Raw genomic sequence first — 13,906 nt, 5'->3', positions numbered from 1 at the left:
GATGTTCCGTGCCGAGGCTCTCGGTGCTCCGTCCCGTCTTTTTGGCGTCAAGGGTCCTCCCAGATCCAACGCCGTCGTGGAAATGCGGCTCAGGAGGATTCTGACACACCCAATCAAGACCCGGGTAGGTTTTCTGACCTCCGGAGATCGCTCAACTTTTAGATAGTCCTCCTGGGATTCTCCATTTCATGATATTGCGGGGTAAAGCCATGGGAAGCACTGCGTGCCGTGGTAGCCATTAGCGTCCCCATCAGAACTTGGAGGTGGCTGACAGACCAGCAAGGGTGGGTTTGAGAAGGATTCATTGGTTGTTTATTAGAGAATGTCAAACTTCGGCAGGATGAAGATGGATACTGGGGTGAACGATCAACATTAGATATAAGTCTAAAGCTTGGCGATTCCCCAGGTTTCCCCAGACTCTCAACAGACCTGAGCAAGACGGAGCTACTAGGAAACTATTCAGAACCTACGACTTGCTTGCAATTTCCGTTTTTGAAACCAACCGCCACCTGACCATGGCCGTCTCAGACACGCCTTCGGTTGTGGAAAAGGAAGAGAAGGGTGGCCAACCAACAACGTTGGAGTCAGAGTATAGCAAACCTCTCCAAGATGAAGAGTCCTCGCGGGATGCTACAACTGAAGAACATGAACACGCCAACAGGGCAAGCTCAACCCCCCACCACATGTGGAACTGGAAACTAACTTGAGGTTGAAAGTTTACGTTTCGTCGCTTCATGGCATTTATTGCCATGGCGTTTTGCTGGACAAGCGGCCAGATGCCCCCGTATCTCTATGGTAAGAGTTCTGGCACTTGATTAACACTGAGTCAAATACTTATACTCGCTTAAACAGGTGGAATTGCCCCAATTATCTACGGAGACATTGGCGGAGTAGATCGATGGGTTTGGTTCATCACAGCCAACCTGATAGCGCTGGCTGCGGTATGCCCATTTGTGGGAGCGCTCTCCGATCTTCTTGGTCGTCGTTACGTTGCCATGCTAGGCAGTGCGTTCATCATCATTGGTCAAATCATTTGCGTAACTGCTCATCAGATGAATCCCTTTATTGGTTAGTTCCTCAAATGCTTGATCCTCTTTCAGTCCCTGCTTTTCCACTTCCTCCTACTTACTTTTCCTGTGAATAGCTGGCATGGCGATTTCGGGTGTTGGTGCGGGCATCAACGAGTTAACTTCCATTGCTGGAACGGCCGAAATTGCACCAACATCACAACGAGGTGTCTACATTGCGGCACTTATCATGACAATCCTACCCTGGTGCCCTTCGGTCATGTGGGGTCAATTAATTGCTGCAAATACTCACTGGCGTTATGTGGGAGTCTTGGTTATTGTCTACACGGCTGTTGGTCTTCTTACGGCCTTTTTCTTTTACAAACCACCTCCTCGAGTTAACTCGGCGTCTCTCTCAAAGAAGGAGACGATTGCCCGTATTGATGTTATTGGAGGTCTTTCGTCCATCACCGGTATCATTCTGCTAGTTGCCGGTATTCTTTGGGGTGGATACATGGTATGTTTGCCTTCGGAAGAGTAGTGGTTTTAACCCTTCAACTAACAACTGGCCCGTCTAGTACCCATGGACGAGTGCTCACGTTCTCGCACCATTCATTATCGGCATTGTCCTCATCGCCTTTTTCGTGTACTGGGAAGGATGGGGTGCAAAATATCCCATGGTACCAAGACGCCTGGGTAAAGCTCCACGATCATTAGTTCTGATCATGCTCATCGCCTTCATCTCCGGCGCCAACTTCTTCTCCGTCCTGATGCTGTGGCCGACCCAAGCGTACAACGTGTACGGCCATGATCCCGTTGCCGTTGGCCTGCGTGGTCTGCCATTTGGATTTGGTGTCATGGCAGGTTGTGTGATTACCCTGGGACTCATGACATGGCTACGCGGCCGCGGTATTCGGGGCCTTTTGTTTGGTGCATCGTGTGTAATGACTGCTGGATGTGGTGCCATGGCGGCTGCGAACCGCAGCAACGAGAACGCTGTTTATGCCATTCTTCTGATTTCCGGCCTCGGTGTCGGAGGAATCGTGATTCCAACCAGTGTCATCACGACCATCATTTGCCCCGACGACCTCATTGCCACCATCACGGCCCTGACCTTGTCAGTGAGGGTTATTGGCGGGGCTATTGGATATGCCATCTACTACAACGTCTTGGTGCAAAAGCTCACGCCCATTCTTATCAAGAATGTCTCAACTGCCATGGTCATCGGCGGCATCAAGGAGCCAGAAGTCATCAAGGAAGCTATCGAGCTCACATCAGCCTCTCTCACACAGGTCATACTTCACCTTCCTGGCGTCGATGGAAATGTCAAGCTTTGGGAGTCCATTGTGCTAGCCGGCCAGAATGCGTATGCAGCGGCGTATCCGTGGGTATACTACTGCAGCATTGCGTTTGGAGGAGTTTCGATTATAGCCAGCCTCTTTGTTGAGGATATTGCCCAGTTTATGGATGAGCATATTGCTGTTGTTATTTAATACTAGTATGTAATGCTAGATCTTAAATAGCAATGCAACTTTTATATTATTCTATTATGTAGTCTTGTACGAACAACGACGTAATTCGAGATTTAACAAGAGATGATCGCGCCTGCTTCGTAAACACATTGCATGAGTATGCGATGATGTTTTAGTCTGGTCCCATTGGTACAATCCCGTAGCTTCGGTCTCTCAGAGGCGAACACAATGTTAAGTGAATGCAATCTTATTGGTTCCAATTCGTAGAACCTGTTGATCATTTGTCTGTGTCAAGGAGTATCTGTAGGATTCGTATGGCATCTTGTGTTCGGCAATATGCTTGGTCAAGAAGCACCAGAAGGGAGCCTCAAGATGCATAAACAGCCAGCCACACAGTGCATTCCCACCAAAAACTATCAACAGAACCCAATTGTGCTACAGAACCAAACTATTTTGGGTAGAGAATGCGACAGAGAATGAGGAGTTAGGTGCCAGAGAAGTCAAAGTTGACACTATTTTATCAGAGTTCATCAACAACAGGACGGCACAGGCTGTTGACTCGGCATTACGCACAGCCAAGATCTGAAATTCCCGCTAACTAGATGATTCAGGGTCATGCAGAGCTTCTAGAACATCTCCTGGAACAGCTTGGAACAAAAGCCTCACTATCAAGCTAGCTGAATGGTGCAGTGAACGCCCAACCTGGTGGATCTGAAGTGCCAAACCAGCAAGCCTCTAATGCGTAGTAGCTGCGCAGAATACTCAGGAAGCGTGGCAACTCACGGTACATAAAGGATATCGAGGGGTTAGCAAGATCTCGATGAGCGTTATCACGACTTCCATGGGTGATCTCGTGCAGCTAGCAAGGTTTATACGGCATTGTTGGGTGGTACCCAACGAACGCCGACGAGACAACGTGGTTTCTGGTGCGACCAGTGACGATGAGGATGATGATAGGCGTGACTTGAGCTGCGGCGTCGTTTCACTGGTTTTCCATGCATCTCGCGTGGCCGTTTAGGAGATGGCGGGCGAAGTCTGCAGGCGGTTGGTTGATCCTGCAGGCGTCCACGCCACAGGCCCAGCTCTCGGCATCACCGAGGGTCGTTCAGCTGGGAGAGGTGTTTCGGAGATGGTCCGTTTGTTTGCATGTTTTGGTAACCATTCAGAAAGTCCATCCGTTGGTTGATCGGGGTTGATATAGCCCGGCTCGTAAACTCATAAGCCGTGCGCCTTCAAGGCAGTGCAAGAGGGGTGCTATATGTATCCCTCATTGGCTCGATCGAGAAGATAATCTGGATGGATCGAGATTGCTGCCGCTGTTTCTTCAGCAATTAAAGAGAGTTTGGAAAGAGGAGCCTTATATATCATAGGAAGGACATGGTGTTGATGAGGTATAACGACAGCATTTTATGGCCAATATACCACGCTTGGTCAGCATTTAGCCTACAAATGACGCCTTGGCAGTACATGTACTGAAATACTAGAGGGAATCAAATGTGAGAGCGAGTCGGTATGCCGCGGGTTAAACATGAGCCTGAAAAGAAAGGAAAAGAAAAAATAAAACAATCCTCAGAAACGGGAAAGACGCACCCGAACACGCGAAGAAAACTGCCCACGCAACTAGGGAATGCATGATTTGAGTCACAAATTAGCCTACCATTTTACAAGCATGCTTTCTAGTTTCGGAATTGCCGGTAACAAAATCTCGCTTATACAGAAGCCGAGTTGGAGTGATGAGCGTCCACCAGACATACAGTATTGGCGTTACCAAAATGCCGTCGTGCCGGCATCTTGATACAGCAAACAAAGAGAACCTTTGTATACTGTAATTTCGCCCTTTGCGAGTTCAGCCCCTGGAATTCCCGCCGCGGACTCCGTGGCTGCTTGATGCATGGGGTGCGTTGCGTTGATGGTTTACACTACAGATGGAGTACAGCACGTCGCTTTACTGTTCTGAATGCATATTTAGCCCTTCATTTACGATTTAGGATGGCAAAGATAGGTGACGGAGTACTGCATCTCTACAATATCATTTGAGAGAGCGTGCGTCGAAACTCTATCCATCTAATAACGGGCGTAGAAAATGGCATGTGAAATATCGACGCCCAATTACGATCAGCTCGCGAAATAAATGCCATGAACGCAACAGCCCGGTTTCTTGTCATCTATCGATAATTCCCGACCAGATTCAGCCGACGTAAATGTGTCTCAATGCACTCAGACAAAAGATATCGGTCTTGGGGGTGCCACAAACGCATCGTGGCGAATGATGAGTCGGTCTTAACTCCGTTGCCCACACCTACAATTGAATACCACCCTGGCTCGTCTGAAATGCATTTCACTGCACCGGATTCTGTGGCCGGTTGTCTGCATTGATTTGTTGTGGTTGGCCGTGCGAGCTCTGGTGGATGGCGGCCGGGATCGCTTCAACATATCCAAGCAAAGCAAGCAAAGATAGATAGCTCTCGACAGCATCAAATAACAAGCTCTCTCCCATAGACGTTGGCAAAAAACACCCTTTTCTGCATCCCCCATATAGGAATATATATAAGACCGTCGGGTGGGTTGGCAACAACGGTGTCCATGTGAAGCAGACATGGACGATTTTGCGGCCACCACCTGTTTCTTGTCTTTCGCATTCTTATATTATTATTGCATGGCGCGCCGTTGGGCGTATTTGGTTTTCAGTACTTGGCCCTAATTGAAGGGCCACATTTGCAATGCCGTCTCCTCCTTCAGCAAATTATGATCTCCGAGGTAGAGCTGCCCGGCCAAGAGGTGAGTACATGATGAGAGGAATCCTTACCAATATTCATGAGATAGTAAGGGAAACGCCAAATTGACACTAACTGACTATTACAGTTCCTCGGTCAGTATCTACCTTGACGCCAGCTCAGTTGGATAGAAAACGAGCCCAGGATCGCCTCTCTCAGAGAGCCACGAGGGCAAGAACTCGTGACCATATATCTCGACTTGAGCGCGAAATCCACCAACTGCGAGTTACCATGGCTGCCGAGTCTAGCGGCTTTGATACCAGGATTCTAGAAGAGCTACACCTTCGAAACCAGGCTCTCGCCGAGGAAGTCGCTCGCCTTCAGCAACTCGCTGCCACTGAGCCGGCACCGGCTTACAGGTATGTACCCGTGGAACAAGAACCAGATCCAACACAGGCGCTTCAGTCTCCTCCCGCTGAGTGGCTTGGTATACAGATTCCATCGCAGTCGCACTCACAGCTGCATACGGAACTACACTCGCCTGGAGCTTGTGCCTGTCGCGCCTTGGACTATGCGCTTCCCACGGAACACTCGGCAGAGCCCGAAGCGCCACGGCAAGGCAACCACATGGATCCCATAGCAGTGGAAAGGCAGCCGGGATGGATAGCCTCAGAATCATGGACCAATGACATGTTGAGTTTTGGCGTAGACAGTGGCAGTACGGCGTCACAGACCTCGCAACACCATCGAGGCTCTGACGATGTTGATGTACAGCAGCAGCCGGCGTCGTGGCATGCACCCACATGTCAGGGACACTGTAATGGGCAGCCAGGTGGTGATTTTCTCTCTCCGGATGAGCTGGAGCACGTTGGCTTGGGATTAAGTTGGGAAGGTGTCTGAGGCAACTAACTGGGATCTTGGCAATAAGACTGTCTCGTCATATTCTATTTGTTAAGTAGTCCGGCTCTTAGATTGGGTACTGGAGACAGGTGTGTCCATTAGAAAGTATGTCAGAATTTGTGTTTAGAGAGCTTGTCACAATGCCTCACAGTCTGCCATGGCAAATGACTTTGAATTAAAAAAGGCTACATCAATGATCCTTAACAATAGTTGCGGATAACAAGTCTTCAATTAACTGGTACTTGCATAACTGACTTATCAGTTCCGTATGCTAGTGAATACTAATGGCCCAACGACGGAGCCAAATGTGTTCACATGTCCGTCGTATCGGCCACATCCCACATTGAGGCGCCAAAGGACACCCAGGCAAAAAGTACATCTAGCGGATACCAAATAACCATGTTCCAAACGCCATAAAAGAAAAAAGAAAAAAGTTTACAATATCCTCCGCTTTTAAATCTTGTTTCCGGGACTTGTTGCATCCCCCTGTTGCGGTTTTCTTCCCCCCTTCGGCGGCGATAGACTTGGCGACTGTGATACACTAACGCGTCGTCCTTCCAAAGGATCTTCTTCTAGCAATCGTTTGCTCAAATCAGAGAATACCCGGTCGAGACATTCTTGTGGCGGAGAAAAGGGCTCATAATCGTCGAGCTCGCGGTCAACGCGGTCGTCCGCGGTGGGATGTGAAGCGAAGCATTCGTGTGCAAAGAGTGGCGTTTGTAGTCTGACTTCGCTGGGTGTAACAGCTCCGTCTTTTGTAAATGGTTTCGTTTTGAGAGTCATGTTTATTTGAGAAAAGAGTAGAATGGTGATATAGTTCGACAATTCGATATGCCTAGTTGTATGTTTTGACAGTGGGTGTTCAGAGCAGATGTTTGTGTCTGCAGCTGCTGTTATTTATACCATTTGAATCGTAAGATGCTCGTCAAGCTCCGATTGACTTTGCAGTATCCCAGAGCTACTTATCAGCCACTGCTAGTGGCAAGGGGTTATTCTCACGCAAATGCTAACGCCGGAGCAAATAGCCCGAGATCAACCCCAACTTGGCCACTGACGTCGTCTATCACTACATTGTTTCATTAAGCTCCTAGCCAAGCTAAAGCGGCTTAATATGGGTACTTGGTCCACCTCGAGCTCATTTCGGTGGTACTGGCACAGCACAAAAAGCTCCGGGGAAATCGAGATCCTTTGAATTGCTGTCGTAACGAGCTTTGGCTGGTAAAGAGAACGCCAATTACATCGGAGTTCACTTCCGCCATCAAAATGCTAGAACCGTCCTGCTCCACGCAACTAATTCACCACTTATCCTGTTGCCAACAAGATATCACTGATGTTTGACCTCAGAAGTGAGCCGAAACTCCGGAGAGAAGGGACGTGAAATCTTTTCGTATGACTACACGGCGGGAGGGAGCAATGTACACCAAATTTTCTGGTTGCTGTCCTTGTAGAATGCACCAGACATGCAAGATGATACAGTCGTTTTAGTATCCAGACTAGCAAACCGCGGGACTGCAATCAAATAAGCTATCAACATCATTGTAACAAATTGTCAATTTAATCAGCTCATCCTAGCAATAATAACATTCTTAACTTTGTATGTCTTCCATTGCGTTTTACACAATCATCGTCAGAATGACGTCAGCCTTGGGACACGGGCATCTCAGTTAACAAACTTGGATGACTCCAACCATGACGAACATAGCTTTCTTATTACAACAAAACAGTGGTATAGGCTTCATTGGTTTGAACTACTGAATTCCATCTGGATGGAATATGTCGAGGGGGGTATGGCGGCATGGGGTGTCAACGACTCTCAAGTTTGCGAAGACCCAGCCATGCCTTTCCAGGGGTCGAGCCAGCAAGAGCTCATCTCATTGGTAAATGGATTGCCACTTTAGATTCTCATGATACAAGTATCGAAGTTTCCATTTACGTGAGGGTCCGGGGCGGATGTTCCCAGGGTTTTGTGGAGGGAATGCATGTGTTGGCCCTCCACACACCAAGCAGATGATTCATAACGCCACGACTCCGGAGCATTCCCTACGGCCATGGCGCATGTTTTTATAAAGTTGGAGAAATTCCTGCATGGATTTTGAATTGACGACACGGGCGCAATGGAAGTAGACCGATTGGATATAGGGACGTAGATCAGCCCATCGCGGGAGATGAAGAGGGCCGTACTGAGGTACCTGTGCAAACTCGGGAATAGCAGGATATAATCTGGTATAATGTATTTATCTGAGGTAACTGAGGGTGAATTGAGGCTGAAGGGTACTCAAAGTTGTCCCGTAAGTCTCAGGCACGGACAATGATGATCTCTTGCTGCTCTGCAAACTGGCCAGTACCGGCCAAACCCTTCCTCGGGCACACTAGTGTATTGCAAGTCGATATGTCCGGGACTAAATTGCCGCCTGTATACAACTTGGAGTAAAATGACCGTCCTGCCGTAAATATTCCACCTGGGCCGTGCAGGCAAGGCTACGCGGTTTTGACCACACTGAAATGTCTCTGATGTAAGCGTTAGGCATACATATCCAGCCAATATGCTACCTAAGTATTCAGAGAATTCTTCTATCCTGGAAATTGACAAAGTATCTCATTAATCTGACTCGGAGCTTGCAGAGTAAGCAGGAAGAAGAGGTAGACAAATTTGGTCCCATGTTCTATCAACCCAACAATGCCCAAAGGCACCGAGCAAACTTGGTCTCCATGCTGCATTAGCCAGTGGGAAAGCCCCCAAAGAATTCTACCAATGTATATAGCAGCAGTGATATCGCAACAAGACGGGGTGTGCTGTCTCGCTGGAGCTTGTTTAATTTATAGACATGGAATGCTAGTATGATGCAAGCCTTCAAGTGGCAAGCATATATTGCATTAGTTGGACTGGTGTGTCACATTATAGAACGGCATCTCTAGGCGTTGAATTTGTAGAAATATTAGACTTAAATCTGTCTTAAGAAGCTGGCCACACCATGCCTTCGTCATATATCATACGTGTCGGCGTCGATAATAAGACTAATTGGTAGCCTTCCGATGTATTTGAGACTTGAGCGTGCTCTAGGCTTAAGTCCTTAATACGCTGGCGGAGAGGGACGGCTCAGAACCTAAAAAGAAACACAAAAAACACGGGCGAGTGATGAGAAGCTTAGCAATCCAAATTGGCTGAAGTCGGGGGGCCGAATTTGAGAACCTCGTTTCGTGTGGATAGACGAACAGAGTTGTACCTATGAAGGAGTTGATGCATACTTCAACGAAGGTCTGGATACATGAACCTCTAACGGCATTCGTGTTGTAAGCCCGACTACTAAACTGCGGCTGTTGTGTCTTTTACTCGGTATTACTGCAATTTGGGTGTATATCCATTGTATCGGGTTGGCACTACAACGACGGGCGTATCTACTCTTATCCAAGGTCACCACTGTGAAGTTGCTGGGGTTTGTCACCAGGTTGAGGTTATAAGTGATGGTACCTGAACCGTTTTTGATGTAGTGTTTTGCTATATTTCGTCAGTGCATTCTGAATACAGGAAGTGTTATTTTAAAGTAGCATAACATGTTTACTGTGTCAGTTACAGACTGTTTCCGTTCCTCCATACACAGAAGTGCTCTATTGTTCGGTATGTCCTTCAGCCCCATCTGCAACAGAAACAAGAGAGTCCTTCCAAGCACGAAAAGCTCAAAAAAATATGACTGTAGGTCATCGTATTGTAAATCAACCCCATGAACACAGCCCAATTACAATACACGCCACGAATGTCGTCACAGTTATGCTGACAAACTCCACGCCGGGTACCTCGCCCGGGGCCACCCGTGAATCCGTGATCATCAGCCACAACGAACCCGAATTCATACTCTGAATTCTGTAATGACATCAAAAGCTCATGACGACAGATGTCAGCGGCGGTTATCTTGCAATTGAGCACCGGTTGATGTTCCCGAGGTTTCAACAAGGCGCGTCAGACAGCCATAGGGCTGAGCTACTATGTCCCTGCCATCTTGGTGCCTGGACAAGATGCTGACGTATGCCCAACTAGGCAGGCAGATAGTGAGGCTACAGGATGCATACTGTCTGGTAGTTTCGCAGTTATGGCCTGCCCGAGTTGATCAAGCGGCGGCAGTTGTGTGTAGCAGCAAGACCTGGCTTCGGGGGTATCCGAAGGAGGGTCACCTATATGCCTGTTGCCTTGTGTTTTGTGCGCAAGGCGCAGGTAGCTCGATGGCGAAGCTACGCTGATGTTTTCCTCTGATGTGAGAGGTGAAATTGACGTGTATCACACGGCTGCCTTGGTTGCTGGCAGCGACTTCTACGACTACGCCCTGATGTATTAATTGCTGCCTTGAGCATCAGGAGATTTCAAGAGTACTTGCGCGACAAAGAATGCAGGAATCGAAGGCAGGACTTGCAATCCCTCGAGTGCTTGACCGATACTCTGCCCCTAGATCACACCATGGCTATCGTCGTACTGGTTGATACTGTATACACTGCCCAGAATCCATGTACAGTATGCTAGCAATATTTTACACATAATCACCGGATATCCAAGGCATTCCAATCGCATTCCATCCAGCGACAGTCTCGCCACCCAATCGTGTGATGTTCCTCGCAGAAATGAAGCCGTCCACGAGGTCACAACCATTGGACGTGTATCGATGGTAAGATGTCACAATAGCAAAGAGCGGAACAGATTACGTACAAAGTGACATTTTACAAAATGTGGTACGGAATACAGCTGAAGGGCCGGGAGCCAAGAGTGGACTTGTGTTAGGACGTAGAGGTCTTGTGATGGATCGATTGGTGCCTGTTGCTGTGTTACCTGCGCCTGTTTGACAGGTTTTGCTAGTGTTGCATGGAAAAGTCTGTCCATCGTGTTGGATCGCCAGTTCAAGGTCCACGCCATGGGTCTGTGGGTTGGTGTGGTTGAGCGTGGGTCTAGGAGTGGAATTCGATGCTGGGAGTGAAGATCCACTTGCCGCGTTGGAAGCTTGATTTGAAGGACGATATGATCTATGCAGTCGAATGATGGTGTTTTGGTGATGCATTTTGGGGGTGAGGAGTATTTGCCGAGTAGCAACACCGCTCTGTCAATCACCTCCCAACCAAATAACTGCATCCTTTCTTCCAAATAGAAGAAAAACAACAGGAAAAAAAAAAAAAAAAAAAGCAAAGCCTTTAATTACACCGGGTACCCATCCCGTTTACCAACTTCACGGAGTGGCGCAGTCCCACCGCCGTGCAACGCCCCGGAGCAGTCCGGCCCAAGACCCACTTTGCCCCGAGACCAACAGACCAACAGGCCAAGAAACAACAAGAACATGAATGGACTCGACACTCTCGACCGCCTTAAAACAGAGTTTTCCAGGCGCCAACAGCCGTAATACCCACTGTAACGCAACGGTTTGAGCCCACGACGGCAACACGACAAGGCTGGGGGAGTGTTGAACCTTTACATGCCAGCGGCTGGCTTCGGTTGGCGACGCCTTCACTCTGTTGCTGCACAAGAAGAGTGCTGGTGGCTCCACTGAAAAATTCCTCTGCGCCCCTTAAGCGCCAAAGCACAACCAGTCAGGCACCGACCAGCCGACACAGTGGAACAAATGACTAAAAAATGGCCGAGACGGCAGAACAAACATCAAATTGATCAAAAATAGTCTTTCCAACCTTGATTCCTGTAGCAATGGACAGCAACACGTGGGAGCAGACTTTTCCCTTGTGCATGTACTGCCCTACCTGTCCCTTGCAGTTGGATCGATCGAGTCGCACCAGCGCCATTGCCGTGCATCCATCCATCCATCCATCCATCCATCCAATCTTGACCTGCCCCTGCCAGTCGTCTGACCTGGTTACGAGAAAAATGAAGTTTTTTCTGGATAGTGTGTCACGATGCTTGAGCGGCTGTATGCGGCTTGAGTGTAATTCCCTGGTTGTTTCCGCCGAGAAACAGGATTTTTTTGTTCGACAGGAAGCTATTCAATTGCAGTCCATGTCGTGCGTGAAAATTTGACGGGTCAATTGATGCAGGATCAATTGATCCGACCATAACAGCTCATTGTCGAAGAATCAGTCATACATGCCAAGTAGAAACGTTTGTAAGAACCATCACAAATCAACCTCACAATCCTGTAATTGCAAATGTAATTGCCATAACGTCTCAACCGCAGCCGCATAACGCCAGCCACGTACCATGACTCCCAGAGGTGAACCGCAAGGCTGGCTCAACCCGGCCACCCGATCGCTAAGCTTTTCCTGCATCGATGGAACGAACCAGAATAAAGACACGCCATGAAAAAACCAGGGATGATGCACCGCCCTACGTGGATGTCAAGAGTTACGTGAGCGACAGTCGTTTTGTGCAACGCAACCCCCTCGCGCTATTGGCTGGGAGGACGCAGCCGGTGACGCAGGGCCAGAGAAAACGGGTGCAGCAACCGTACGTGAGTCAACGGCCAGCGAATCAGCTTTGTCATCTGCGTGTGCAGTGACTGTGAGGCGTGGAAATGCAGGCTGAGAAATTTGCGGCAGCACTCAAGGCTAGACTGGACTGGACTAGCCACAGCGATGACTCTGGCCGGGTGGATCCGTCCCTGCTGCAGGTGCAGTCAAGTTACACGCACGCCTTGACGACACTGACACTCCCTGGTCCCGCTGCCCCACTCGGCGAAGCATCCAAGGCCAAGTCTGCCGTTGACAAACGCACCTCGTCCGACGACTTACACGGCTGTTGTAGCCATCAATTGGCAACTCGCCTTGAAATAATTTGCTTCATCCAAGTATAAGTATCTTTGACATCCTCCTCAATCCAATCTCTCATCATCACTCACACTCACACACAAACAAACAAACAATTCACACAAACAAACACTTCACACAAACAAACACTTCAAGCGTCAGCTTCCACAATTACCACCAATCCCACTTACACACAAACAACCACCACAACAACAACCAAAATGAACGCCGCCAACATCCAAGCCCAGCAGGCCCTCAACGCCTACGGCCCCGTCTCATCTCCTCACATCTTCGACCGCGCATCCTCCAAAAAGGTCTTTGCAGACATGCTCGGATCGCGCCGCACATCTGCCGCCTCCACGCCCGCTGAGTCTCGTCGCGCTTCGGCCGCCAGCTCAACCGCCTCCAAGAAGGACAAGAAGGAGAAGAAGGTCAAGATGCCTACTGCCATCTTGCCTTCTTTCCGATTCGTCAACTAGACGCATGCAAACTCTTTCATAAACTTCTTTTCAGCGAAATACCTGCCTCCTTGTGAAAGGCAAGGGGCTTGACGACATTATGGGCTTTTAATGGGGCGGTTTTCCGCCTTTGGGATAATGCATAGATAAATGGCGTGGGATAGATTTTAGATTGCTCTTGGAGCTTTAATTGTTTAATAGATATATGCGTTTAAACATTTTAAACACTTTCGTTGCACTGACGTGAATGCGATTGACATACTCCATTTCATATGAGTTGTTTACTCATCATCTGGAAACTATCATCTAGAAACTATCATCTAATATATCCTGATTCATCTTCACCATCGTAGGACTATATTCAGACGACTCCGGATCTACCCCCGCATCTATCAATATATCATCCACAATCCGCCGACTCGCCTCTCGAGCTATACAAGTCAGCTTCACCCCACTCACTTACACACCAAAACCAGGAACGAAAGAAGAAAGAAGCCAAAAACTCACCTGGTGTTTGCAGCAACTTGGACGGCGGCAAAGCAAACTGAATCGTCTTGGGCGGACTCATCCCCGCATACAAATCATCATCCTCCTCATCCCCCTCACTATCCCAGTCAATCTCATATTTC

General features: G+C 48.6%; 4 protein-coding genes across 4 annotated transcripts; 3 read left to right on the top strand and 1 right to left on the bottom strand.

Moving 5' to 3' along the window:
- Positions 1 to 749: 749 nt before the first annotated feature.
- VFPPC_09081 (MFS drug efflux pump) lies at positions 750 to 2,500 on the top strand (the record flags this gene model as incomplete). Its single annotated transcript, XM_018287677.1, has 4 exons — positions 750 to 795; positions 853 to 1,068; positions 1,145 to 1,524; positions 1,586 to 2,500. 4 exons carry the CDS (start codon positions 750 to 752, stop codon positions 2,498 to 2,500), a joined length of 1,557 nt encoding a protein of 518 aa, XP_018140774.1.
- A 1,000-nt stretch (positions 2,501 to 3,500) lies between these two features.
- Positions 3,501 to 3,665, top strand: VFPPC_16437 (hypothetical protein; the record flags this gene model as incomplete). Its single annotated transcript, XM_018294190.1, has 1 exon — positions 3,501 to 3,665. The coding sequence occupies one exon, from the start codon at positions 3,501 to 3,503 to the stop codon at positions 3,663 to 3,665; it is 165 nt and encodes a 54-aa protein (XP_018140775.1).
- A 1,534-nt stretch (positions 3,666 to 5,199) lies between these two features.
- On the top strand, positions 5,200 to 6,093 carry VFPPC_16438 (hypothetical protein; the record flags this gene model as incomplete). Its single annotated transcript, XM_018294191.1, has 2 exons — positions 5,200 to 5,257; positions 5,342 to 6,093. The coding sequence occupies 2 exons, from the start codon at positions 5,200 to 5,202 to the stop codon at positions 6,091 to 6,093; spliced, it is 810 nt and encodes a 269-aa protein (XP_018140776.1).
- A 453-nt stretch (positions 6,094 to 6,546) lies between these two features.
- On the bottom strand, positions 6,547 to 6,876 carry VFPPC_09082 (hypothetical protein; the record flags this gene model as incomplete). The annotated part of the gene is made up of 1 exon (XM_018287678.1): positions 6,547 to 6,876. The coding sequence occupies one exon, from the start codon at positions 6,874 to 6,876 to the stop codon at positions 6,547 to 6,549; it is 330 nt and encodes a 109-aa protein (XP_018140777.1).
- Positions 6,877 to 13,906: the final 7,030 nt, after the last annotated feature.

The sequence above is a fragment of the Pochonia chlamydosporia genome, chromosome 6 (assembly GCF_001653235.2).
Source record: "Pochonia chlamydosporia 170 chromosome 6, whole genome shotgun sequence".
Taxonomy (NCBI): Eukaryota; Fungi; Ascomycota; class Sordariomycetes; order Hypocreales; family Clavicipitaceae; genus Pochonia; species Pochonia chlamydosporia.
Note: the sequence above shows the minus strand (reverse complement) of the source record. Positions and strands in the feature narration are given on the sequence as shown.